This window comes from Balaenoptera acutorostrata, chromosome 15, assembly GCF_949987535.1.
Source record: "Balaenoptera acutorostrata chromosome 15, mBalAcu1.1, whole genome shotgun sequence".
NCBI lineage: Eukaryota > Metazoa > Chordata > Mammalia > Artiodactyla > Balaenopteridae > Balaenoptera > Balaenoptera acutorostrata.
Window position 1 is genome coordinate 19770746 of NC_080078.1, and position 24610 is coordinate 19795355.

General features: G+C 42.3%; 1 protein-coding gene and 1 pseudogene across 5 annotated transcripts in view; one reads left to right on the top strand and one right to left on the bottom strand.

Moving 5' to 3' along the window:
• Nucleotides 1-4241: 4241 nt before the first annotated feature.
• LOC103003232 (thyroid receptor-interacting protein 11-like) lies at nucleotides 4242-10267 on the bottom strand (annotated as a pseudogene).
• Nucleotides 10268-11307: 1040 nt separating this feature from the next.
• Nucleotides 11308-24610, top strand: part of ARHGAP17 (Rho GTPase activating protein 17) — an 88994-nt gene continuing 75691 nt past the window's right edge. For 2 of the 5 annotated variants that reach the window (XR_009005347.1, XM_057528785.1), the window contains exon 1: nucleotides 11308-11578. Coding sequence is in view for 4 of the 5 variants with exons in the window: in XM_057528785.1 (XP_057384768.1) it covers nucleotides 11526-11578 (53 nt within the window). In the remaining variant the exon portion in view is untranslated. The remainder of the gene's footprint in view (nucleotides 11579-24610) is intronic. The other 3 variants (XM_057528786.1, XM_057528784.1, XM_057528787.1) reach the window with 3 other exon arrangements.

Here is a 24610-nt window from a genome sequence, read left to right on the forward strand (position 1 = left end):
CAATGCCTATTTCAACATTCTCTCAGCCTGTTTGCCTTCATCTCCAAAGGGGCACAGTACACTTTTACCTTGTTACCCACAGGGTAACTAAACAGCTCTGCTATCACACACAATCTTTGCAGACAAGATCTTAAATGCACCCACCTTTCTCCAGGAGTACAGGTATGACATTACCTTTATGACATCCTCCTTTGCAGACGTTTGTTTGACACACTTGTTAAGGATACACGAGTCCACCATCTTTTAGTCCTTTTTGGGTTCTGGAGGCAACGTATTCCTGGTTTACAAATTTTACTTAAGCCCATTTATGCTGTTACTTTTAAATGAGCCCACCTTGAGTGGGGGTCCCTCCAACAACAGGCTCTAGAATCTGTCTAAATTAAAATCAACAGACACTCCCCTTAGTGCCCTCAGAGACTCCTTCAGTGAAGAGGCTTTAGCAACTTCCCCTCCTGCTTCCTGGAGTCTCTGGACTGCTCATGATGTCTGTAAGTTGTCCTTGGGCTTCTGATGCGAGAAACTGCCCTCCTTAGCCCTGAATCACATACTATCAGAGCAGGAATTTCTGGACATGCACTGGGCTCTTCTGGAAATAGAGTCTCTCCCAAACCCCAAGCTTCCATACCCAGCTGCCCATTATTCCTTGAGTCATGGAAGCAACATCCCCACAAGCTCAGTACGGTTATCAAGGCCTCCTTTCTACAGGGTGGAGCCAAACCTGAGCCCTCTAGCACATCCTACCTGTAGGTGGGTATGGCCTCCGGTCATCAGTCCATTGCCAGATGCCATGGAGCTGGAAGATGTTCCCCTCCCCCAGACCCTTTGGGATCAACTAAGTGAACATCAATGAGTTCATATACTTTATGATGTTGAGGACCACGTCTCCCTCTTGGTCAAGTGCCAACTTCACTGCTTAGGGAAGAACTTCACCTACTCCCTAAAAGTCTCAGTCATCACCAAGGTTTAAATTGATGTCAAGCTATCAAAGAGTCAATTGTGGTATAAAGCCGTGAAATCAAGATTCACTATTAAGCGTTGCCTTGACATCTGGCAAAATTAGAGGGCTTCAGATAGCCTAACTTCAATCTACCCTCCCCTTCTGCTCCCACAGGTAAGGTCCCCTAGCCAAACCACCGTCCTTATCACAGGGACAAGTCACAGTTCATCCCCAAGTAGCGGCCTCCAGTTCCCTGCTAGCCTGTGAAATTATTCAGACAACCCTCCTGGGGGAACTAGAGACCCCTCCACCCTCTCGTTCCTCCAAAGTCTTCCCGCTAGACCCCCAGTTTGTTCACTCTGTTCCCAAGTGCAACCTCCGTGTGGCCCTGCACGGTGTCACCATGTCCTCCTTCCCCAGACTATGAGTATACATGACTAATAAACTGCTGTGGGACTCATCTGTTCAGTGTCGGGCCCTCCGCATAACTTTAGGGTGGGAATGCCCTTCCCAACAATGGGTGAAGAGGAGGCAGATTAAACATTTCTGATCTGTGCTTTTTGGAAAGCATTATCCTGCTATGGTTAGGCTCACAGGCTTGAAGTTATTTGGGTGATAGTCTGTTCGGGTTTGCAAGAAGTCACATGTGGCTGGAGGGTGGCCTATGTGTGGGTGACAAGAAGGAAGTAAGGCTACAAAGGCAAGGCCTTGGCTACTCTGTTAAAGTTTGGCTCCAGGCGGCAGGGACCCCTAAAGTAATTTAAGGTGGGGAAGTAACATCAGATCTTTATCTTAGAAAAGTCACCTTCACAGCAGTGTGCAGAATGGATTCAAGGAAGCCCAGGAGTGGAACCAGCAAGACGAGTGAGGAGTCCACTGCCCACTAGCCCATGGAAGAGACAGGAAGGGGAGGAATTAGGGTCTATTTGGTAGTTGATTGGATATGGATTGGGGGAGACAGAGAGATCAGTCATGACTCTGAGGCCTATTGCTTGGGTGACAAGATGGACAGAGGTTTTGGGAGATGATAAAAGGAAAGGAGGAGGAAGAGGGTTCTGAGGGAAGTTACTGAGTTCCCTTTTGGACATGACGATTTTGAGAAGCCCATGGATATCCTGATAGAGGCGTCCAGCAGACAATTAGATAAGTCAGTGTCAAGTCAGGAGAAGGGGGAGGTCAGATGTAGGCATTCAGAAGTCATCAGCATCCAGGTGAAAGTCAAGTGGATGAGCTTGCCCTGAGACCACAGGGAGAGTGAGAAGATTCAGTCAGCTGACAGTGGTACCTTAGAGAACATATCCATCAAGAAGTGGCCTGGGCCTTCCCTGGTGGCGCAGTGGTTATGAATCCGCCTGCCAATGCAGGGTACACAGCTTCGAGCCCTGGTCCAGGAAGATCCCACATGCCGTGGAGCAACTAAGCCCGTGCGCCACAACTACTGAGCCTGCGTGCCACAACTACTGAAGCCCGCGCACCCTAGAGCCCGTGCTCCACAATAAGAGAAGCCACCACAATGAGAAGCCTGCGCACCGCAACGAAGAGTAGCCCCCGCTCACCGCAACTAGAGAAAGCCGGCGCGCAGCAATGAAGACCCAACACAGCCAAAAATAAAATTAAAAAAAAAAAAAAAAAAAAAAAGAAGTGGCCTGAAGATGAAGTCACAAAGGAAGCAGAGAAAGAAAAGTCTGATGTTAGGAAGGGAATCTAAGGAGAGTGGCATCCCCAAAAGAAAGAGGGTGGAGAGAATTTAAAGAATGAAGATGGAGATAACATTTATCAGACACTACAGAGAGTTTAAGTAAGTAAAAAGACTACTTTCTAAGGCATTCAAAAATGCCTGGGGCATTAATGAGACAAGATTTTGTGATGCTTTCAAAAAGAAGTCAGTGAGAAATGAGATGGTGACAGGAGTAAAGAATTTTTTTCAGTAGCTTAGGTGTGAAAGGTAGAGAGAAACGGTGGTACCTGAAGGAGCAGAAAAGAGAGGATTGTTTGCTGGGAGAGACTTGGACAGGCTCTGAAGCTTAGGGAAAGAGGCTCAAGATAAAGCAGGAAGGAAAATTAATGGAATGAGGTCTTTGAAAAAGTCTGAGTGGACAGTTTTTGGGGTACAGTGGAGCAATTAGCCTTAAACTGCAGAGCTGGATCCCTTTTCCTCTAAAAAAGAGGGAAAGAGTGGAGGTGGATGGAGGGGAATGGGTGGATGGTTAAATATAGGAAGGGGGTATGGGAAATTGAGAGTTCTTGACTGCTGGCCTCAAACATCTTCAGGAGGGCATAAGGCCTGATCATGCTTCAGGAAAGTGGTGACGATTTGGAGCAACTCTTAAGGAAATGGGCAAGAGAGTTGGCCATGGCCATTTGATCGTTTGGGAGGTGGAAACTGCTTAAAGGCCGATTAATAGGAGCTAGTTAAAAGAATGAGGGTACATCCACCCTGCAAACTAATGACTGCTTTTAAAAAGAATAAGATGGGGACTTCCCCGGTGGTCCAGTGGTTAAGAATCTGCCTTCCAATGCAGGGGATGCGGGTTCCATCGCTGGTCGGGGAACTAAGATCCCACATGCCGCAACGAAAGATCCCCCCCGCATGCTGCAACTAAGAACCGATGCAGTCAAAAAAAAAAAAAAAAAAAGGATAAGATGGAATTCATTTGCATTTGGAAAGATCTCTAAGGTGTAATGATTTTTTTTTTAAAAAAGCAAGTCAGAGAATAATATGCTCCGATATACACAAATCTGCATATATTTCTAAAAGGCCTGAGAGAATACAGATTACCAATGGAGTGGTTTCCCAGGCAATGAAAAGAGGAGTGGGACTTAGCCAGGAAAAGTAAACTTTTATTCTTTTTTTTTTTTTTTAATTCAAACAGAAAGTCACAAAAATTATAATCATCCTCATCATGAACTTTCATTCTTAAAAATGTTATGCATCTTGTACTTTTGGGCTGTTCACCTTTTTTCTTATATGAAGAGTATGCACTTGTGTATTCTATCATTTTGAACATTAACACAAGTTGGTGTTTTAATTCCCCAAGATCTGCATAAGTACCTGCTCCTTGTAAAACATGAAAGCATTACAAAAACCATTAGAAGCGTCCCTTGACCAGCCTTCAACCCCACTCATGCCCTTTCTCACAAGAAGTAACCACTGTCTGAAGGTGGGTGAATATCTTTGAAGTCCTTAAAACACACTTTTTTTTTTTTAAGTATTCGTATTTTTATCAAGCAAAGTCAAAATACATGGTTTTTTCAGTGACTTGGTTTCTTAAAAGTGCCATGTTGTCTCTGGCTGAAGAATCATCTATGGCTTTGAAAGGTCTTTCAGCACAACTCCAGCCCTCTTGCCAGGTGACAGCAGCAAAGGTGTATATGTGGGCAAAACATCAGTAACAGCATTTAAAAGAAGATGCTCAGATCCATCCGTTTCAGGTCTGGGTGGGCTAATCAGAGAGACAGCTGCAGAACGTTGATTCACATCTGGTTTTTTGGGTGTGGATCCCAAGGTAGTTTTAAGACTTGATGGTGGTACATTTTTAGCTAGTTTTTTCTTTCCCGGTGAATCCAGAGGTTTTGGATCACGAGCAGAGGGTTTTAGTGGCAGAAGTGTGAGATGAGATTCTGTTTCTAGAAATTTAACAAAGAGTTCTGAAAAAGAATTCTTTGGCCTCAATTGCTGATTTGGTCTCAGAGGTGTGTTGGGGACACTTTTTGATCCAAGCCAGCCAGTCATCCATCTGGTACCACCGCCTTGCTCTTATTAAAACCAGATCTATTTCTTCCTTTCTAATACCCAGAATGTTGCCCATTATCTGTAGCACTTCATGACGGTGTTGTTTTGGTGTTTGAAAATACCCCAAGAAGAGGTTCCTCATGAGGCTCTTGTCAACTTTTCCTTCTGTGTTACTTAGTAAGTTCATCAGTTTCTTCTGTACATCGTCCAGCACTTCCTGTTGGACCTCATTTTGTTTTTTCAAATCTTTAATTTGGGGCTTCCCTGGTGGCGCAGTGGTTGAGAATCTGCCTGCCAATGCAGGGGACATGGGTTCGAGCCCTGGTCTGGGAAGATCCCACATGCCGCAGAGTAACTAGGCCCGTGAGCCACAACTACTGAGCCTGTGCATCTGGAGCTTGTGCTCCGCATCAAGAGAGGCTGCGATAGTGAGAGGCCTGTGCACCGCGATGAAGAGTGGCCCCCACTCGCCGCAACTAGAGAAAGCCCTCGCACAGAAACGAAGACCCAACACAGCCAAAAATAAATTAATTAATTAATTTTTAAAAAAAAGATTAACATTTGAAAAAAAAATCTTTAATTTGTTCTTCCTTCAGAGTCAAGGCAGCATTCACTTTCTCCTGATGTCCTTGTGCCGATATTAGTTTTCCTTCTAGATTATCTGCAACTATTTCCATCCATTCTGCGACTACCATCCTCATGTTAGCTAGCGCTTGTGCATACTACTTTTCTTGTTCTTGGGAAACAGAAAGCTGTAGCCAAATGTCATCTCTCTGCTTTGTGACAACATTCAGTTGTTCCTTCAACGACTCTATCTGCAAACTGGCATTGGAAGATAGAAGCTTTTCCTCCAATGCGGTGACTTTCATTCTTAGTTTAGCTGCTCTGTCTTCTGCAGCCAAAGCTTTGCGGTTATGAGACACTTCTTTTTTTTAACATCTTTATTGGAGTATAATTGCTTTACAATGGTGTGTTAGTTTCTGCTTTATAACAAAGTGAATCAGTTATACATATACATATGGTCCCATATCTCTTCCCTCTTGCGTCTCCCTCCCTCCCACCCTCCCTATCCCACCCCTCTAGGTGGTCACAAACCACCGAGCTGATCTCCCTGTGCTATGCAGCTGCTTCCCACTAGCTATCTATTTTACGTTTGGTAGTGTATATACGTCCATGCCACTCTCTCACTTTGTCACAGCTTACCCTTCCCCCTCCCCATATCCTCAAGTCCATTCTCTAGTAGGTCTGTGTCTTTATTGCCGTCTTACCCCTAGGTTCTTCATGACCTTTTTTTTTTTCTTAGATTCCATATATATGTGTTAGCATATGGTATTTGTTTTTCTCTTTCTGACTTACTTCACTCTGTATGACAGACTCTAGGTCCATCCACCTCACTACATTTCTGATTCTACTGCGTGCTTACGCCATCTCTCTGGTTCCTGCTTTAAGTGTAGTTCTTTGTCGTGTAAATGTTGAACCTCACTCTGGAGGGCACAGTTTTCTATTTGTTTCTGTTTCAATGCCAACATGGTCTCATTTCTGGCCTGTTGAAACATAATAGTCTTTTCTTGCATTGATGTAACTGCATTTAAAACTGACTTAATTCCCCTGTCTTGCCGAGTTCTGTTTCTTTCAAAAGATGCTCAAAAGCAAGCGCCTTCTCCTTCATTGCAACATATTCCAATTCTTTCTCTCTCCGCATCATAGAAAACCACATCTTTGTCTCTTGATTTTGTTTCCTCTTCCCTAGATGTTTCTACTAATTTTTCATTTTCCTCTTTTAGTTTACACATATCCAGTTCAAAGTTGACAACTCTCTCCTTCAGGTTGATTACTCCCTGCCTCAAAAGTTCATTTTCACTCACTACATTAGTGAAATTTTCACTTAAAGAAAGTAATTCATCACTTTTTGCTTTGATTAAAAGCTCTCTTTCCTTGAGTAAGTTTTGCAAGTCATCTTGTTTCTCCCGTAGCTGCTTCATTTCTGAATCCATTTGTTCACGTCGTTTTCTTTCTAGTTCTGAACTGTCTGCGATGGAATCAGACAATCTCTGATTATCTTCCTGGAGTGTTCTAATGGTTGCATCTTTTTCCTCCATTAATTTTCTTAACTCTTCTATCTCTTCTTTGAGCAATTTAGAAGATTCACTCAGTCCATCAGGTTTCATTGCCTTCAGAGAGTCTGCTGACTCGGATGTAAGTGATTCATTAGAGGACTGTAGTAAAATAAGGTCAAACATCCCTAACAGAATATCTTTGGCATTGCAAAGCTGCTCTAGGCTAAACTGAATTTGCGCTACTTGCTTCTCTAAGTTTTTGAGTTTGATTTCATTCCCATCATAAGTTTGATCAGGTCAGTATAGTTCATCTGTAGTTTAGAATTATTATCATTGTCAACTAAAACCCGTGCCTGAAGTTGTTGAAGCTCTTTCTGAAGACGGGGTGACCCACGCTGCATATGTTGTACAGTGGCCATCACGTGCTCTTTCCATTCTTCCATTATCTTAACTTGCTGCTTTAATTTATCACGTTCCTGTAGAAGCTCCTCAAACTGATCCATATTAACACCTCTCACTTCATCACCATTGCTGGATGTTTGCAGTATTGCCAGTAAAGTCTGACACTTCTGAGTTAAAGCATCAACTTCAATATCTTTTTCTCAAATGATGTGGGATAAATTCTGGATTGTTTCTCTAAACATATCCTGACCACTGCTTTCAAATCTGGTGGAGAGTTTTGTATTTGCATCTTTGAGTTTCACGAGGTCTGCTTCTTTGGCAACAATTATATCCATCATTCTCAAGTTTTCTCTTTTAAGATTGCTGTTTTCCCTAGTCTTCTCATTTAAAACAGCTAATATTTGTTCTCTTTCCAAAGCATAGGCTCGCAATTGCTGTTGACTCTGTCCATTATCTTGGTCACTGGAGGAAGCTGAAGATACCTTCATGTGAAGACACAAATCTTTTTGCTGGATAAACTGAGTTAGATTACCAATCTCACCTTTGGACAGCTGATCAATCTGTTCAGTTAAAAGGGTAACTTCTTCTTTTCAGTTAGAAGTTTAATCTCCAATTTTTGTTCTTTTATTCCTTGTACTGATCTTTCAGTTTTGGCTTTAGATAGGTCATGCTTTTCATTTCCATTTTCTATATTAAGACTCTGAACTTCTGTTACTTGAAAAGTATCAGAATGTTCTGTTGGCGTGTGCTGGGATTTTTCCAGCAGCTGGGTTTTGATTTGTTCTATTGCATTTTGCAAATTCTCCATTTCCTCCCCTTTGGCCAAAAAGAGCTGATTGTATTTAATATTCATTTGCTCGTGTTGGTATTTGGGATTTTTCTGTTTCTGCTCTTGTAAAGATTGAAGTAGTTGCATTTTACTCTGGTTTTGATCTTCAATTATCTTTTGATGAGGTTTAATCTCAAGATTATCTTCAACTGTGCTCTGTTGAGATACCTCAGATTCTAGTTCTGTAACAGTGTCTAGAGTTTTAGGGTCAATCATAGGTGCGGTTTGACTGTGTTCTTCCCTCAGTCATTCCAATTCTTCTTTCAGGTGACTATTTTCTTCTTTCATGGATGCAAGACTTGTATCTTTTTCCTCTATGGTTTGCTGTAAAATTTCCATTTTTCTTAAGGCTTGAGTATATTGATCTAACTCCTCCCGAAGCTGTGAACTTCCTTGAAGTTTTTCAATAAAAATTTCTTTCTCTCTTATGAGTTGCTTCAATTGCTTCTGCTCTTCTAAACTAGATGACAAAACTTCCTTAGTTTCTTTGTGCCCAGCAATCATCTGCTCAATATTCTTTTTGAGTTCTGATATTTCACAGTCTTTCTCTTGACCGAGTTTAATTAAACACTCATGCTCCAGCTGTAAGGCACAGCTGTCTGGGTTATCAGTATTTGACAGTTCTTTAAAAGCTTGCTCATACTTCCTTTCTTCCAACAGTCTCTGTTCATCCTGACAAAATTCTGGGTCTAACTGTCCTTTTTCCATTTTTAAATGAATTAACTTTTCTTTTTGCCCATCTAACTCTTTAGTAATGTTCATTTTATCATCTTCAGGTTGACGAACTCTCTTTTTCTCATATTCTAGATCTTGTTTTACTTTACCGATGATGCTGTCTCCTTCATTTTGTTGTTCTGTTTGCTGATCATCAAAACCACGTGCATTGTAGTCTTTTGTTTTTGCCTGTGCAACTCCCCTAACTCAGGAATCAGTAATTTCTTTTAAGTAGTACTCTCACTGAGTTTTCCTTCTTTGATTTCCCAGTCACATCTTAAATGATGTACTTCTGAATCCGAATTCATGTCTCCTGTAGCTGTTCGTTTAATGAGTTCATGTTCATTGCTCAATTTGACAAGTGATAGTTGAAGTTCTTCCTTTTCTTTATTTAATAATGAATTTTCTTTTTCTAAAACTTGGACTCATTTTTGAAGTTTCAGGTTCTCTTCCATGAGATTTTTATCCTGCTTTAAGCTACTCAATCTCATTATTTCATTTTCAGCATCAGACAGTGGCTGTTGCTATCTGGACACTTCTTCCGGTGATGTACTCTGTGGAAGAACTTCTTCTTTTTCTGTCACAGCATCACTCCACTTCCTAATAGAAGGTTGCAACTCACCTTCTTCAGTTCTTTCATTCATTTCATTTATCTGGTCTTGCGCTCTAATTAAAGCATCCCTTTCCTTTTCTACAGAAGATAATTTTTTTTAAAGATATTTTACTCTAATCTCAAGTCCTTTGATTTTTTTGGTGGACTCTATTTTTTCAGCTGCTAGGACTTCAATAGCTTTTTGCATATCATGAATCATTCCCTCATAGTCCTTTAATTGTTTTTGATGCCTGCGACTTATTTCTGCCAGTTTCTGTTGATGAACATCCTGCAACACTGCTATTTCAAGTTGATGGTCATCAATTTCCTTATTTAGATTCTGTTCAGATTCCTTGATGGTATTTTGCAGATTTCATTTACATCAAAGATATAGATCTAAATGAAATGCTGTAGAAGTTTGAGCAAAATGTCTCCAATGGCTGACATCAGCCTCAAGTCTTAAAACTTCTTTTGACAATCTATTTATTTCTTGTTGTGACCAAATTAGGTCAGCAAAGTCCATATCATCATTCTGGAAACCTAAAGCATGCTGATAGATATCATAACCCAGTGAAGAGGGTACACTACTTGAAGGCACAAGGCCATACTCAAGATTTACTATCTGGGTGACTGACTGCACCTTTAGCAACTGATCCTTTAGCGCTATCTGCCTTGCTTTAAGAAGTTTGATTTCTACGTCTTTCTGGTGTAATTGATGTCTATAACTTGTAGTTTGCTGCTTTAGTTGAAGCTCTGAGGCTTCACACTCCTCGTCTACATCACTACAAAGAATTCTAAGTCTCTCAGCCTCTGATTTTAAGACTGACTGAGAGTCTTCAACCTCCTCTGTTGTAGAGTCAGGTACTTCTACATTTTCAGCTCTCTTCCTCAGCACATCTTTTGTGAAACTAGAAATGTGGCCTGTGAAAGATGCCACAGTACCACCTGCTTGCCCCAGGGAATGGCCTAAGCGGGAGCCAAGGCCACCAAACCAGGAGGACATCAAAGCAGGTCATAGAACTGACCTGGTCCGCTCCTAAAAAAGTGTCCAGCGCAGTCGGACAATCCTGCCAAGTGTCACCGCACTGCTGCCAGCGTGAGGTTAAGAATCAAAGCACAGTGAGGGGTTTCTAGGCAATTCGGGCTGCGAGGGCCCCTCAATGGCCACACCTGCCTGGCAACGCCCAGGCCTGGCCTGGGACGTAACAAAGGGCCCGTCTCCAGGGATCTGTCCCCTCTCGGGCCTCTGCTCATCCCCACGACTTCCCAGCGCTGGAGTTGGGCTCTTCTCCTCTGCTTCCGTGATTTTCCCAGTGCCCTGCACCACCTCGGCCCCCTGGACGCGGCCACCATCACAGCCGCTCCGAAGGTGCCATCTCCGAGCTCCTGTTCGTAGAAAACACACTTTGCCTCTGATTTTTTTTTTTGATACGGAATGATATGCAAGGTAGATTTTAATCAATAAAAGAAAAGCAGTACTAGAGTAATACTTTTCGAATAGGAGTAAAATATATTTAATTGCCTTTGACTTTTTTACTAAGTGGCATCACACTGTCCTGCAGCTTGTGAGTTTCACGCAACCATTTTTTTTTTCTTAAAAAAATCGAGGTAAAATGTACATAGTGACACGCATCCCTCTTAAGAGTACAGATAGGTGCATTTTGACAAATGTCTACACCTGTGCATAAGTACGGCCCCGATAAAGACTGAACATTTCCATCGTCCCAAAGCTCCTTTTCGGGTCCACCTCTGCCCTCCTCCCCCAGCGAGCCCTGCCCGGGTGTCTAGACCCGAAGATGAGTTTTGGCGGTTCTTGGACGGGGTGTCGCACCGTCTACACTCTTTGTGTCTGCTTCGTCCACCGTGTGTTTGAGATCTAGTCTGGGAAGTGAGTTAAATACCACTCGAGCGGGCGATCGCTGAGCGAAAGCACGCCAAGGTCCGAGTGGACCGCAGGGCCCTGGGCGGCCGCGCATCGCGAGGCCCGGGGACCGCCTGCGGGCGGGGAATCGGGCGGCCCCCGGGCCGGCGGCGGAGGCCTGGCTGCGCGCCGCCCGGGGCCTGGCGCTCCTCGCCCGACCAGACCCCGCCGGCCCGGCGGGCGGCGCCGCTGGAAGTGACGCGACGAGGGCGGGGCCGCGGGCCTGGGGAGCCGCCGCCGCTGTCGCCGCCGCCGCCTCGGCCGCGAAGCGATGTAGGAGCCGCCAGGCCGTCCCCCGTCCCGCCCGGCCCGAGCCCCGCGGGCCGCCGCCGCCGCCGCCATGAAGAAGCAGTTCAACCGCATGAAGCAGCTGGCCAACCAGACCGTGGGCAGGCGAGTGCGCCGCGCCGGGCCGCCCGGGGGTTGCGCGGGCCGGGGGCCGGGGGTCACGGACGGGGGCCGGCCGGCTCCTCCGCGGGCCCGGCCGCTCCGGGCCCGACCGTCGCCCCGCCCGAGGCCGGCGGGGCCCGGGGCCGGGGGCGGCGCCACGCCGCGGCCTGGCACCCGGCGCTGGGCCGCCGCCTGGCCCCCGGAGACCGGCGGGGCGGGCCGCGCCTCCCTGCTCCCACCCCTCGGGGTCCCCACTGGCCCGCGAAGCATCGCCCTCCGGGGACTGGACCTGTCCCCTGTCTTTCCCTCCCCCGGAGATCGAGCCGGCCCGGGCCGCCGCCTGCGGCTGAAACTCCGATCAGTGGTGTGTCCGAGGCTGCGGGGCTTGGGGGCGGCATTCTCAGCCTTTCCGGGTCGCCCCGCTGCCGCAAAGCCTAGCTTACAAGTGCATGGTGGCAGTAAAGAAGTAAAGGGTCGTTAAAGCCCAGCGGATCGGCCTCCTGAGTTTCAGGACGCCCTTTGAGGGAATTTAGAGGTGGTGCCGTCTCCAGACCAGGGGCGAATATGAACGGGATGGCTTGACATTTAAAAAGTTGGAATTGGGAGAAAAGGATTCTGGAAACGCCTAGTGCCAATTTAAAAGGAAATTACTATTTTTTTTAAAAAAAGTCTTTCTCACTTTGGATTTGGAAGCAGATCCTGCTCCATGTTTCTTTGGGATTCCTTGACTGCTTGACAAGCATTGATTCTGAAATGACAGAATAGACCAGAGTTTGTAGATGACCGGGCTGTTGGAACAGGACTGGTTTGTGGTTTTGAGAGCTTCTGGAGGTGATTGTCATGTGCTGTGTTATCTGGGGCAAATATTTCAAGGTCTTCCAGGGCAAGATAGCTGTATGGTACGGATTTTGCTGTTTATTCTGGGAAGAGATATGAAAGTGGGAATTTTTCACAGCTTTTGCTTCTTCTTTCAGCAGTTGAGTCAAAGGGGGAGTTTGGTTTGGCCGGAGCACGTGGGACACTTCTTTTTGTGTGTGTGTATGAAAATACTTTTACTTCCTCTTGAGTTTTCTAAATTTGCTCTTCACTGTTTCGTTTCCCTCAACTTTCTGCTTAGCTTTGTTGTTTAATTTTTTTGGTACCCCACCCTGTTAGCTTGGTGTGCATTTATCCTATTTCCAGAGTTAATTCCTGTCTAGGCTAAAGCCTAGGTGTGCCTACTTTTCTGTTATTTGTGGGAAAATGATAGAAGTAATGCTGAGAGAGAGGAAGGTAGACAGAGTATTAATGACGGCTAATGTTTCAACCAAGAATCTGTAAATGAATTACAAGATAATTTCTGTGAATTTTCTACCCCTCTTAGCGTTCTCAGTAACATGCATTGTGGAATCAGTATTTAGTGAGTGTCAAGATGCATTTGTCAGATAGTCATTTTGGCCTGTTTGTACATTGTATCAGGCAAGTGATTTTTTTTTTTTTTTAAACAAATTTCTGAGGCTTTAAAAGCTACAGAGCAGTTCAGGGAAGCTGTTCAGGGTGTCTTTGGCCCCTGCTTCCTCTGTAGTAGCTACTCTCTTAACACTTTTAAATTCCAGCCATACTTGCCTACTTTCAGTTTCCAGAGGAGGCTGTGCTTTCTTACGTTTTAGCCTCTACCTGGAACTCTGGGAAGCCTCTTTCATCACACCTGCCCTAGGCCACCTCCTGCTCATTCTTCAGGTCTCCTCGTAAAGGTCTCTGCCTCTAAAAGGCCTTCCCTGATGCTCCAGCATAGATTGGATGTCCCTCCTTGGTGCTTTCATAATTCCATGTAGCACCTGTTTTACCGTAATGTAATTGCCTCTTTACTTGCCAGCGTTCTCCATTAGACTAAACGCTTTTAAGAGTTTTTGCTTATTCTTCTTTGATTCCCAGGGTCTGCTGTGGTTCCTATAACATGGTACCTACTCAGTAAATATTGTTAAACGAATGTAAATCCAGTTCTCACTAGATTGCCCTGGTGGTGTGGGCCCAAGTATGGGAAAACGAGAATTGGATGGAGTAAGTGGTGTGACTCATCCCAGGACTATAATTCTGGCCCTGACCTTTGACTCTGTTTGAAAATCTTTATTGCTTGATGCAGTGGAAGCTGCAGCTATTACAGAGCTATTAAGGGTATGGCAATTATGCACCTAAAGTCAAAACTGTTTTTACTGGGGAACCTGTTGCTTTACTGCTATTGATTTCCTAGATATATTTGTATTTTTTTCTTTCCACTTAAGTAATTGTAAAGGTCTAGGTAGGAGAGAGCCTAGAATTGTTATTGGGCAGAAGCAGATGGTTGGTGGGCACCAGAATCAGGCTTCTGGATGTACTTGGGTCAAAACAAAGGCTAGAAAGCACACACGCACTAATGAATGAAGTTATTTGTGTGAATGGCTTGCCCATAGTGTGTACTGTCAGCTTGTAGAGTTCTAGGTGGTGTCTTGTGACGAATATTCTCTTTGCAAAATGAGGAACTTGTGAGTAACCCCACAGTGAGTTTCCATGGGATGGACGTGTGGGAGAATTAGTAATGGCTGGAAGGAGTGAGTTCTCATGATGCAATTTGTTTACAAGGGGTAGATGAGTCTTCAGAAGATGGTTTGTGTCCCATAGGGTAAAGGCTTAGGAGGTGTTCTCCTGATATGGGTGTCCCAAAGGAGAGAATGAGGATGGTTCCTTTCGTCCCCCTGACTTTCGTTGATTCATCCATTCAACAGACACTTGTTGGCCCAAACTGTGTGCCAGTGTGTGAGGTATTAAAGAGTCAAAAGTGAATACAACACAGTTTCTGGCCTGAAGGAGCTCAGTAGATTTGTGGAAGAGATAGGCAAGCAAAGAAATAATTATCTACCCTGAGCTAAGTGCTTATAGAAGGATGGCTAGTGCCAGTTCTTACTGGATGGAGAGAGGTAACCAAAAAACAGGAGAAAGTTTGAGCGAAGGCTTTGTTTCCATCTTCGAGCACTTCTTTCAAATTTCTCTTGTATTGATGAGGTGTCTTTTGATTGTAAGAAAACCCAAATCAAACTGCTGTAAGCGAAGATGGGAATTTATAGGCTTATATGTGACCAAAAGAATCGAAAAGGAGTATGGCTGCAGGTTGGGCTGGATCCAGGGCTTCCACTCTTTAGACAAGCTGTGTCCACAAGGAGAACCCCCAGCCCCACCCCCTTCTTCCATTGCCCTCAGTTCTGTTCCCAGAGGGACAGAGAATATTTTTCTTCCAGTCACTGTTGCCAAAGGCCCAAGATTGACTCAGTGCTTCTGACTGGGTCCCATGCTTTTCCCTGGAAATAGGTATGGAGTAAACCCTGTCTGAACAACAGGGACTGAGAGTGGGGGAGTGCTGGCTCCCCAAGGGAAACCGGGGTGCTGGTCAGGAAACAAGAAACATCATGTTGTGTCTTTTTGTAGTCCTGCTAAGAAAGATATTTTGTTCTTTGAAAATCCTTGATGCAGATAATCCAGTGGATGCAGGTGGTGATTTTGGGGAGGTGATGCCCTGCATGGAGGAAGGTGTACACAGGATGAGGAGCTTGAGGAAAGTTTAGTTATGAGGTTGAAGTGTCCAGGAGAAAAGGAAGCTGAAGGACTAACCAGGAGAGTTATTACCTAGGTGAGGCTCTGGGAGGGAGTGTCTCATTGGGTGTGGGTTTCTGCCTTGACTGAAGTACTCCCTGGAGGTTCAAATGCTTTCCCAGATAGTTCACTTTAGATAAGCCAAGGTTACAGACTCAAATGCCTAGAGGGGCCAGACTAGTAAAATAAATGAGTGACTGAGGCCAGGTAAGGGTTGGGGGCGTGCCCCCCCATGATCTCACCAAAGGGGCATGTGGGAATATGGGCCCAGAGTGACTCAACCTTTGTAGCTTTCCAGAAAAGCCTGAAATCTGGATTTTAATGAAGGTTAGATGGCATTTAATGAAAAGGAAACAATCACCATGATACCATGCGGGGCTAAACAAAATATATTGGTGGCCAGATTTGGTGTGTGGGTCACCAGGTGGCAATTGCTTGTCTAGAAGGACCTGGAGGTTCACAATCCCTGTTATTATTTTTCTTTTTTTCCCTGTACCTTACCCTGATATTACTGCATTCTCAGTTCTTTGATTTGTTGAAGAGCTCATTCTTTCCTTTACAGAAACCTTTAAAAGATTTGATAGTACTAATCATCAGCTTTTCTCTAGTTGGTTTAGTTTGCCAAATGCTGTACCAGACCACCTGGCTTGGTTCTCACCTACTGGCAATGATCATTTCTATTCTAGAAAGAGGGAAAATGACTTGACATGTTCGCACAGCTACTAAGTGGCCGAGGCACGACTTGGGTCCAGGGCTTCTGACTCTGGATCCCATGTGCTTCCGACTACAGAATCCGGGCTGCCTTTTCACTAGGGAAGGATTAATGTTTATTAAAAGTTTTTGGTGCTTATTAAGCCGCTGGGCTCAGTGCTTTGCATAAATTATCTCACCGCATTCTTGCAGCAGCTCTAAGAGGCAATGTTATTTGTTCCTGATTTAATGATGAGGAAGCCAGAACTCAGAGAGGTCATCAGGCTAGTAAATGACAGAGCTGTGGATTCAAACCCAGGTTTCTAATTCCAAAGCAGCTATAAATCTTCACGTGGGCAACTCTTAGGTGAAAAACCTGTTGTTTGAGTCATGAGTGATGCCTTCGTAAAATCCTGAAGGCTGAGAGTTGGATGTTGCTCTAGTCCAGTGGCTCTTACCAAGGTATGGTTTTGCCCCCCAGGGGACATTTGGCAATGTCCGGAGACATTTTTTGATTGTTGTGACTTGATTGGGAGAGGGGTAGATAGAGGCCAGGGAGGCGTCTGAATATGCTGCAATGCACCTGACAGCCTCACAATCCAGACTTACCTGGTCCCAAATGCCAAGACTGCTGAGGTTGAGAAACCCTGTTCTAGTCCTTCCAGGGTCTGGACGTCTGAATTATCAAAAAACCAAAGCTCCACACTGCTTGCTTGCAGGCCAGAGATGTGTTCTCTTCGGCCTATTCAGTATTTATTTATTTTTTTACAGTCATTGGCTCATATTTAAAAATGAGAAAGTTTTCACATGAAAACCTGGATTTCCAGCTGCTTCTAAAATCTTGGAAGACCTGGCAAGGCCTGGCATCCCTCCCGAGTACAGGTGTCAGGAGCTGAGCAGCAGCTGTCCCATCTGGGTGGGGCATGAGCCGTGCAGTCCCGACCTGGCTTGTTTTATTCTGTTACGTTCTTTGCCGACCCTCCCTGAAGGGCACAGATATCTAATGACCTTCTACTCCAGGCGGGCAGCACTAATTCTCAGGGTGAGTCAAATACCCCTTTCCCCGCACACCCCAGAGCAGTCCTCTGGTGCCACGTTGAATCTGTCTTGTCTCTCTTCCGTGAGACAGCCCTTCCTTATGCTTGACGTTACAGACCGGATCCTTACTTTTGCCAGCATCACATTCTACATCCCTTGCCTACCCTGCTGCCTCATTTTACTCACACTGATTTCCTCTGAACAGTAATTCTGAGAAAGGGGAGGTAGCTGTGCTCTGCTTCAGTCTGAGTGGATTCCATTCAGTCTCTGCATAGAGTGGGGGTGGAAAGGAGTCTGGTGTCTTTGCAGCTTCTTCTGAATCTGATCTTCTGTGGCCTTGTTATGTACTTTACATATTGTGCAATCCTAGAATAGCAAACAGGGTATTTATAGGTGAGTGAAAACCCATTGTTCACTGAAAAAAAAAAACAAAAAAAAACCCTAAAAGGATGTGGTCATAAGCATCATTTTCACATGTCATATAGAGTATGTGAACGCAGCATGTTATTCTAATATGGAATTACCTTGGTGCCAGTGATTCCCAGTGTGTGGACGGCAGGACCCCCTCCCCCGCCCCAGGAATCAGCACTGGGGTATAGGGTCCTAGAATCAGCATGTGCTCTACGCATTCTTATCAGACTGCGATGGTTTTGCATATATCATTCTATTTCTGTTTCTCAAATGTAGATAGATGCCATTATAATTAATCCAGTATAAACCCATTTAAAAATATTATTACACTCCTATCTGCCTTGTGTGTGTGTGTTCTCTTAAACGTAGATAGTAAAAGTATAACAGGCCCATGGTCCTTTATCCAAAACCCCTGGGGTCAGATGAGTTTCAGAACTCAGAAGTTTTCAGATTTTAGAGAAAAGTAGGTACTTCCCTGGTGGTGCACCGGTTAAGAATCCACCTGCCAATGCAGGGGACGCGGGTTTGAGCCCTGGTCCGGGAAGACCCCACATGCCGTGGAGCAACTAAGCCCGTGCGCCACAACTACTGAGCCTGGCGCTCTAGAGCCCGCGAGCCACAACTACTGAAGCCCACGTGCCACAACTACTGAAGCCTGCGCGCCTAGAGCCCGTGCTCCGCAACAAGAGAAGCCACCACAATGAGAAGCCCATGCACCGCAACGAAGAGTAGCCCCTGCTTACCGCAACTAGAGAAAGCCTGCGCCCAGCAATGAAGACCCAATGCAGCCATAAATAAATAAAATAAAATAAATAATTTTTTAAAAAAGAAAAGAAAAGTAATAATGCACATATGCTGTTATGTAATATCTCCAGTAAGGTCTGGGGCAGCAGCCTGTAATCATCATACATGTTATTATCTCCATAGCAAAATATATGAATGTAGTTCACACTAAATGGAATCCTTAAAGATTAAAAATAGCTTCATGTTAGCTTAGGTCAAGTTATGTTGCCAAATGAGTTACAAAAAAACTTTTTTTTTTTTTAGATTTCAAAGTGATGGATAAGGGATTATGGACCTGTAATGTTCCCGGTGAGAGAGTCTGAACTTTAGCTTTACATAATGTCTCCCATATTCCAAAAAGTTGGAAACCACAATTATACTTTGTAAACAGGGGTCGCAAATTCAAGTGCCAGGGCAATTAAAAGTAATAAGTGAAGTAGGAGATAGGTTTAAGGCAATAGGGGATGATGAGGACTGCAGTGAATTAGTGAGTACATGTTCATTTAAAGGGGAGAGTTGCTCTCAGCTCCAGCCAGTTGTTGCCATGGTGAAATGTGTGTAATATAGTCACATCTCCTTATTTCTAATGATATTCCAGAATGCTGATTTCTTTTTTTTTTTAACTTTTTTTTTTAACTTTTTTTTTTTCACACACACACACTGTATTTTATTTTTACAAGAGATAAATAGACTGACACCAAGCATTGTACATGGATGACCACAACAAAAGCAACAATGATTGCAGTTACCAAACATGAAACACACTCATACTATGTCATAATATTGACATTCAGTCCAGTAATCCTCCACTGTAACAGCTCCTTTACTTTGCAGTGAAAATTGATTTGTATATTCTTTGCCTCTGAGTCCTTGTGGGATTTTTTTTTTTTAATTCAAACAGAAAGTCACAAAAATTATACTCATCCTCATCAGTTGACTCAGTCCTATGTAATTAATTTTTTTTTTCATCTTGATCTTTTGTTAGCACTTTTATGAGTTCATCAGTTTTTCATTAGAGTTCTGAAAATGCTTATTCATTCAGTTCAGCAGTACAGTCAGTTACCAGAAACCTGTACTTGTCAGAGTCTTTTCCATGGATTTCTTGAAGATGAAACCCTTTTGTAGGAACATATTTGCAAAAGCATCAGAGTACACCCAGAACTGTCTGTAACTGACAAAAGACTTAAAAATGACCACGGTTAAAGATTTGATGAAAGTTCATAATAACGCAGTTGACAAGAAAATTAGTTATTTCTGAGATATACATTTTAAAGTAATAACTAGGATTATGACATAACATTATACCAGAACATATAAGATTTTTAGAAATTTCATGTAATGTCTGAAACATTTTTTTTTTTTCCACACACACACACTGTATTTTATTTTTACAAGAGATAGATAGACTGACACCAAGCATTGTACATGGATGACCACAACAAAAGCAACAATGATTGCAATTACCAAACATGAAACACACTTATACTATGTCATAATATTGACATTCAGTCCAGTAATCCTCCACTGTAACAGCTCCTTTACTTTGCAGTGAAAATTGATTTGTATATTCTTTTCCTCTGAGTCCTTGTGGGATTTTTTTTTTTTTAATTCAGACAGAAAGTCACAAAAATTATACTCATCCTCATCAGTTCACTCAGTCCCATGTAATTAATTTCTTTTTTTTTCATCTTGATCTTTTGTTAGCACTTTTATGAGTTCATCAGTTTTTCATTAGAGTTCTGAAAATGCTTATTCATTCAGTTCAGCAGTACAGTCAGTTACCAGAAACCTGTACTTGTCAGAGTCTTTTCCATGAATTTCTTGAAGATGAAACTCTTTTATAGGAACATATTTGCAAAATCATCAGAGTACACCCAGAACTGTCTGTAAATGACAAAAGACTTAAAAATGACCATGGTTAAAGATTTGATGAAAGTTCATAATAATGCAGTTGACAAGAAAATTAGTTATTTCTGAGATATACATTTTAAAGTAATAACTAGGATTATTACTTATAACATTATACCAGAACATATAAGATTTTTAGACGTTTCCTGTAATGTCTGAAACATTTATATTAACATATTTCCATACATATTTCCATACAAATACAAATATAAGATTTTTAGAAATTTCATGTAATGTCTGAAACATTTATATTAACATATTTCCATACATATTTCCATACAAATACAAATATAAGATTTTTAGAAATTTCATGTAATGTCTGAAACATTTATATTAACATATTTCCATACATATTTCCATACAAATACAAATATAAGATTTTTAGAAATTTCATGTAATGTCTGAAACATTTATATTAACATATTTCCATACATATTTCCATACAAATACAAATATAAGATTTTTAGAAATTTCATGTAATGTCTGAAACATTTATATTAACATATTTCCATACATATTTCCATACAAATACAAATATAAGATTTTTAGAAATTTCATGTAATGTCTGAAACATTTATATTAACATATTTCCATACATATTTCCATACAAATACAAATATAAGATTTTTAGAAATTTCATGTAATGTCTGAAACATTTATATTAACATATTTCCATACAAATAACCCAATGAAAGTTTAGTATTAGTTGTTTTGTTTGTTTTTTTATACTGCAGGTTCTTATTAGGCATCAGTTTTATACACATCAGTGTATACATGTCAATCCCAATCGCCCAATTCAGAATGCTGATTTCTTGATGTTTAATGTTGGCAACTAAAAAAAAAAAAAAAAACAACAACACTGCGTAGGCCAAGGAAAATGTATCTTCAAGCTTTATCTGGTCTTGGGCTGCCTGCTTTGATCTCTAGTTTAGAGACTAATTCTTACGGTATGAAAGTTGGACAGTGGTGTTTTGGTAATGAACTTCTTCACTTCTTCTTAAGTTGGAGACCAAACATTTGTTCTGTCATCATTCTTCATACTTAATGCACATGTTATATATATTTTGAGTGTAAAGTTCATAATAAAAATGAAACATTAAAAAGTTGATAGACATTTTATTTTAGAATTGCCTTACTTTCCAGCCAGTGGGAAGTTTTCTTTTTCATCTATGAATTTGAAACTTTAAAGTTATTAATCTTGGGAAAGGGGATGAAAGCCCCAAGTTAAAATAGGAGCCTCTTTTTAAGTTAAGGGAGTTAAGGGAGATTAGGCCATAATGCCTTTACCGTTCCAGGACCATAGTGACCCGAAGACATTGCCCATCTGCCCTTGTATTCGGACAAGGAAGTGTCCTTCATGTCCTCTCTTCTGAGACCATTCCCCTGGGTGATCTCAGCCCCATAACTGCCACCACCTGGCTGATGACTCAGTTTTATTCCTCTGGGCCTGGCATCTCTTCATCTCTAGATTGAACGTCTCCACTTAAATGTCCTGCTGACACAGAACTCATGAACTTCATCCTCATATTGGCCTCCTTTCCCTGGGTCCCCTAGTCTATGCGTTGGCAAACTTTGGCCTGCAGGCCAAATCCTGTCTACCTCCTGCTTTGTAAAAAAGGTTTATTGGAATGTAGCCATGGGCTGATGCAGCAGAACTAAGTAGTTTTAACAGTGGTTGTATGGCTCGCAGAGCCTATGCTATTTACCGTCTGTTCCTTTTACAGAAGAGTTCGCTGACACCTGCTCTAGTGCATGGAATGCCACCACACCTACTTAGTCACCTGTCAGTCCCCCCATCTCTCTTGCACGTTCTTTATTATCCAGGCTCTCACCACGATCCGGCAGTTCTGCCTCCTGAGTGTCTTTTGACTTGGTCTCTGCCTCTCGATGGCCATTCTTCCAATTACTTTAGTTCAAACTTTCATTTTTTTTCCCTTGGACTCACAGTTGTCTTTCAACTGGCTTTGCTGTCTTCAGCTGGTCGTTATCCCTTTTCAGGGACATCTAGGTCTCCCCTTTCTTTTGACATGGCCAGTCACCATTTTAATGATCATAGCTGTTCCCCTCTAAATTATTTTTTTCTGATGAATTCTCAGGAGTTTAGAATCACTACATTTGTAGGAAATTAATATTTACATAGCGTATTGCCAAATTGCCTTCTAACAAGATAGCGCTATCATTTCACTTGCAGCACAGCAAGTAATGTTGCACGGCAGTGCATGTCACTGTGCGCGACATGATGAATGCCATGTCTCACCGTCACCCTAGTAGCACTAGACATTGTCTTTTTAAAATTTGTTACTTATTTTAATTTTTTCCACTAAGGTTGAAATGACCATTGTCCCTATATTCCTATTTCCTTATATGTTCAAGTTTTCTGTATGTCATTTGTTTATTTAATTGCCATGGAATAAATAGTCAGTTGTCAATTTCATTGATCAGTTACCAGTTCAGCTCAACCAATGTCTATTGAGAACCTGTCAGATGCTAGGGTCTGGGGTTAAAAACATAACCGGTTCCTAGGAACTTGAGTGGGAAGATGGACATACAAACAGATAATTTGAATATAGCCAAATGTACCTATTCTAACATTTCAGGTGTTCATAATGAAATGTTAATGCCATATCTTGATTTATTCATATATTTTAACATAAGCAAATTGATATTCTTATTCTCAGATACATTACTTAATGAAAGCAGTGATGGAATCTTGAGAGAGCATGTCTATGACTAGGTACAGGTTTGATACAAGTTTTGAAGATAAAGCAGATTCTGTTGAAAATCTAACCCTGTGATTTATGTAAGAAACTGCTTTTGAATAGGTAGAGCCTATTTGTAGCAAATGATATGAAAACAATATTCAGTTCACCTCAGCCCTCCAGGCTGTAAGACTTGTTTCCTGTGTCCTAATATTTCACATTAATTACGGCTTATTGATTATTTGCATAGGCCACTTCCTTTTAATTAGTCCTAAGATGTTTCTCTTCCTCTCCTTTCCCTCGGTTGTTTTTTAGGTGTCTTATCAGAGATACCTTTTGGTCTAGCAGTCAATTTGATCTCCCCTTTAATGTTTCATTAGCATTTCTTCTATGGTTTCTCCGTGTTCTTCCGTATGGGTTAGCCAAATTTATGCCTCCTAAAGAGTTTAAATGATAAATTGTAGACTAAGTAAACAGGTGCTCAAATGAATACAAATATTTCAATATATAAATGTTCAGAACTGACAGAAATTCTTGTACGCAACTACCAGCTACCTGTCACCTATCAGCGTGAACATTTACACATCTACCAGCTTGGATTTCACGTGGTCATTGGATACTTTCAGATGCATGGGCTGGAGTGGCCACTTAAACCCATGCCCAGCTGTACCTTGGGGAGATACACGAGAGTATTTCTACTTCACTAGCTACAGTGAGTGCTAGGATAGATGGAGAATGGACTCAGGCATGGGGGCTCTGAGATATGCTTTGGGCTCAGTGAAGGCACCTCTGACATGTGACACTTTAGCAATCTCGATAACAGGCAGGAAGGGATGACAGGTGATTAAGAATTCCAAGAGGGAAGAAAAATTCTTAGGGGAAACATAAAACCCTGAAAATTTATCCTTTAACTTAATATTTTTTTGTCTATAAATTGGAAAAAGACAACTATATCTGACTCTTAACAGTGGAAAAACTCTATCCAGCTCTTATTTTCAAATTAGATATTGAAAGGTTATTAGGTAGTGAAAAGTTGTGTGTAGATCCACATGTTCTCAAGTCCGGAATGACTGTGGTATTTAAATTCACAAACCACTGGATGCATTTCCATCCAGTTGGAGGAGCAAGTTGGTTCCTCAAAGCTTTAAGAAGTCTTAAAACCAGTATATTCAATTTTCTTTGCCTTGTGTAGCAAAGATGGCCATCTTCTCCCCAACAGACAATTTTGCTGTACATTGAAAGTCTATTGAGTCATCATATTTAACAGTGTAACTTTTAGTTTCTTTAATTTTCATTATACTTGTTCATCCCCTCTTATAACTTTTTCAGTAATCTCACTGCTTTTGCATTTTTGGACATGCTAGGATTAATAATAATCCCCAAACAGTCCCAAGATGGCAGGACTCAAATACATGATCACCCATGACCATGAACACCAACTTTTTGGAGTCGGGCAATATTGGTGGCTTTTGTTCTCCTCTGTGGAAGACCAACATTAGAAAGGCTTCTGTTCCAGTTTTGAGGGGATCATAGTTTGAGGACCACTGCAGTGGAACTGGGGAACCCTTACATGCAGAATGTTGAAAAAATTAAGTGGGTGCTTTAGGAAGACGACTCTGGCAGCAGGTGGAGTTAGGATTTCAGAAGAAGGAAAAAGAGGAGAAGGTGAAAGGAGACTAGCTAGGAAACTATGGCCACAGGCTGAGAGAGGTGATGGCAGCCAGAACTAAGACAAGGGCATTGGAGGTTGACTTGAAAACATACTTAACACCATGATGTTTGTGGTGAAGAAAAAAGGTGTATGATTAGGTGTTATTTACAGAAATAGGTAACACCACGATTCTTCACTTTTCCATTGTTTTATAATGCTTCTCTTTTTTTAAACATATAATTCATACATCTA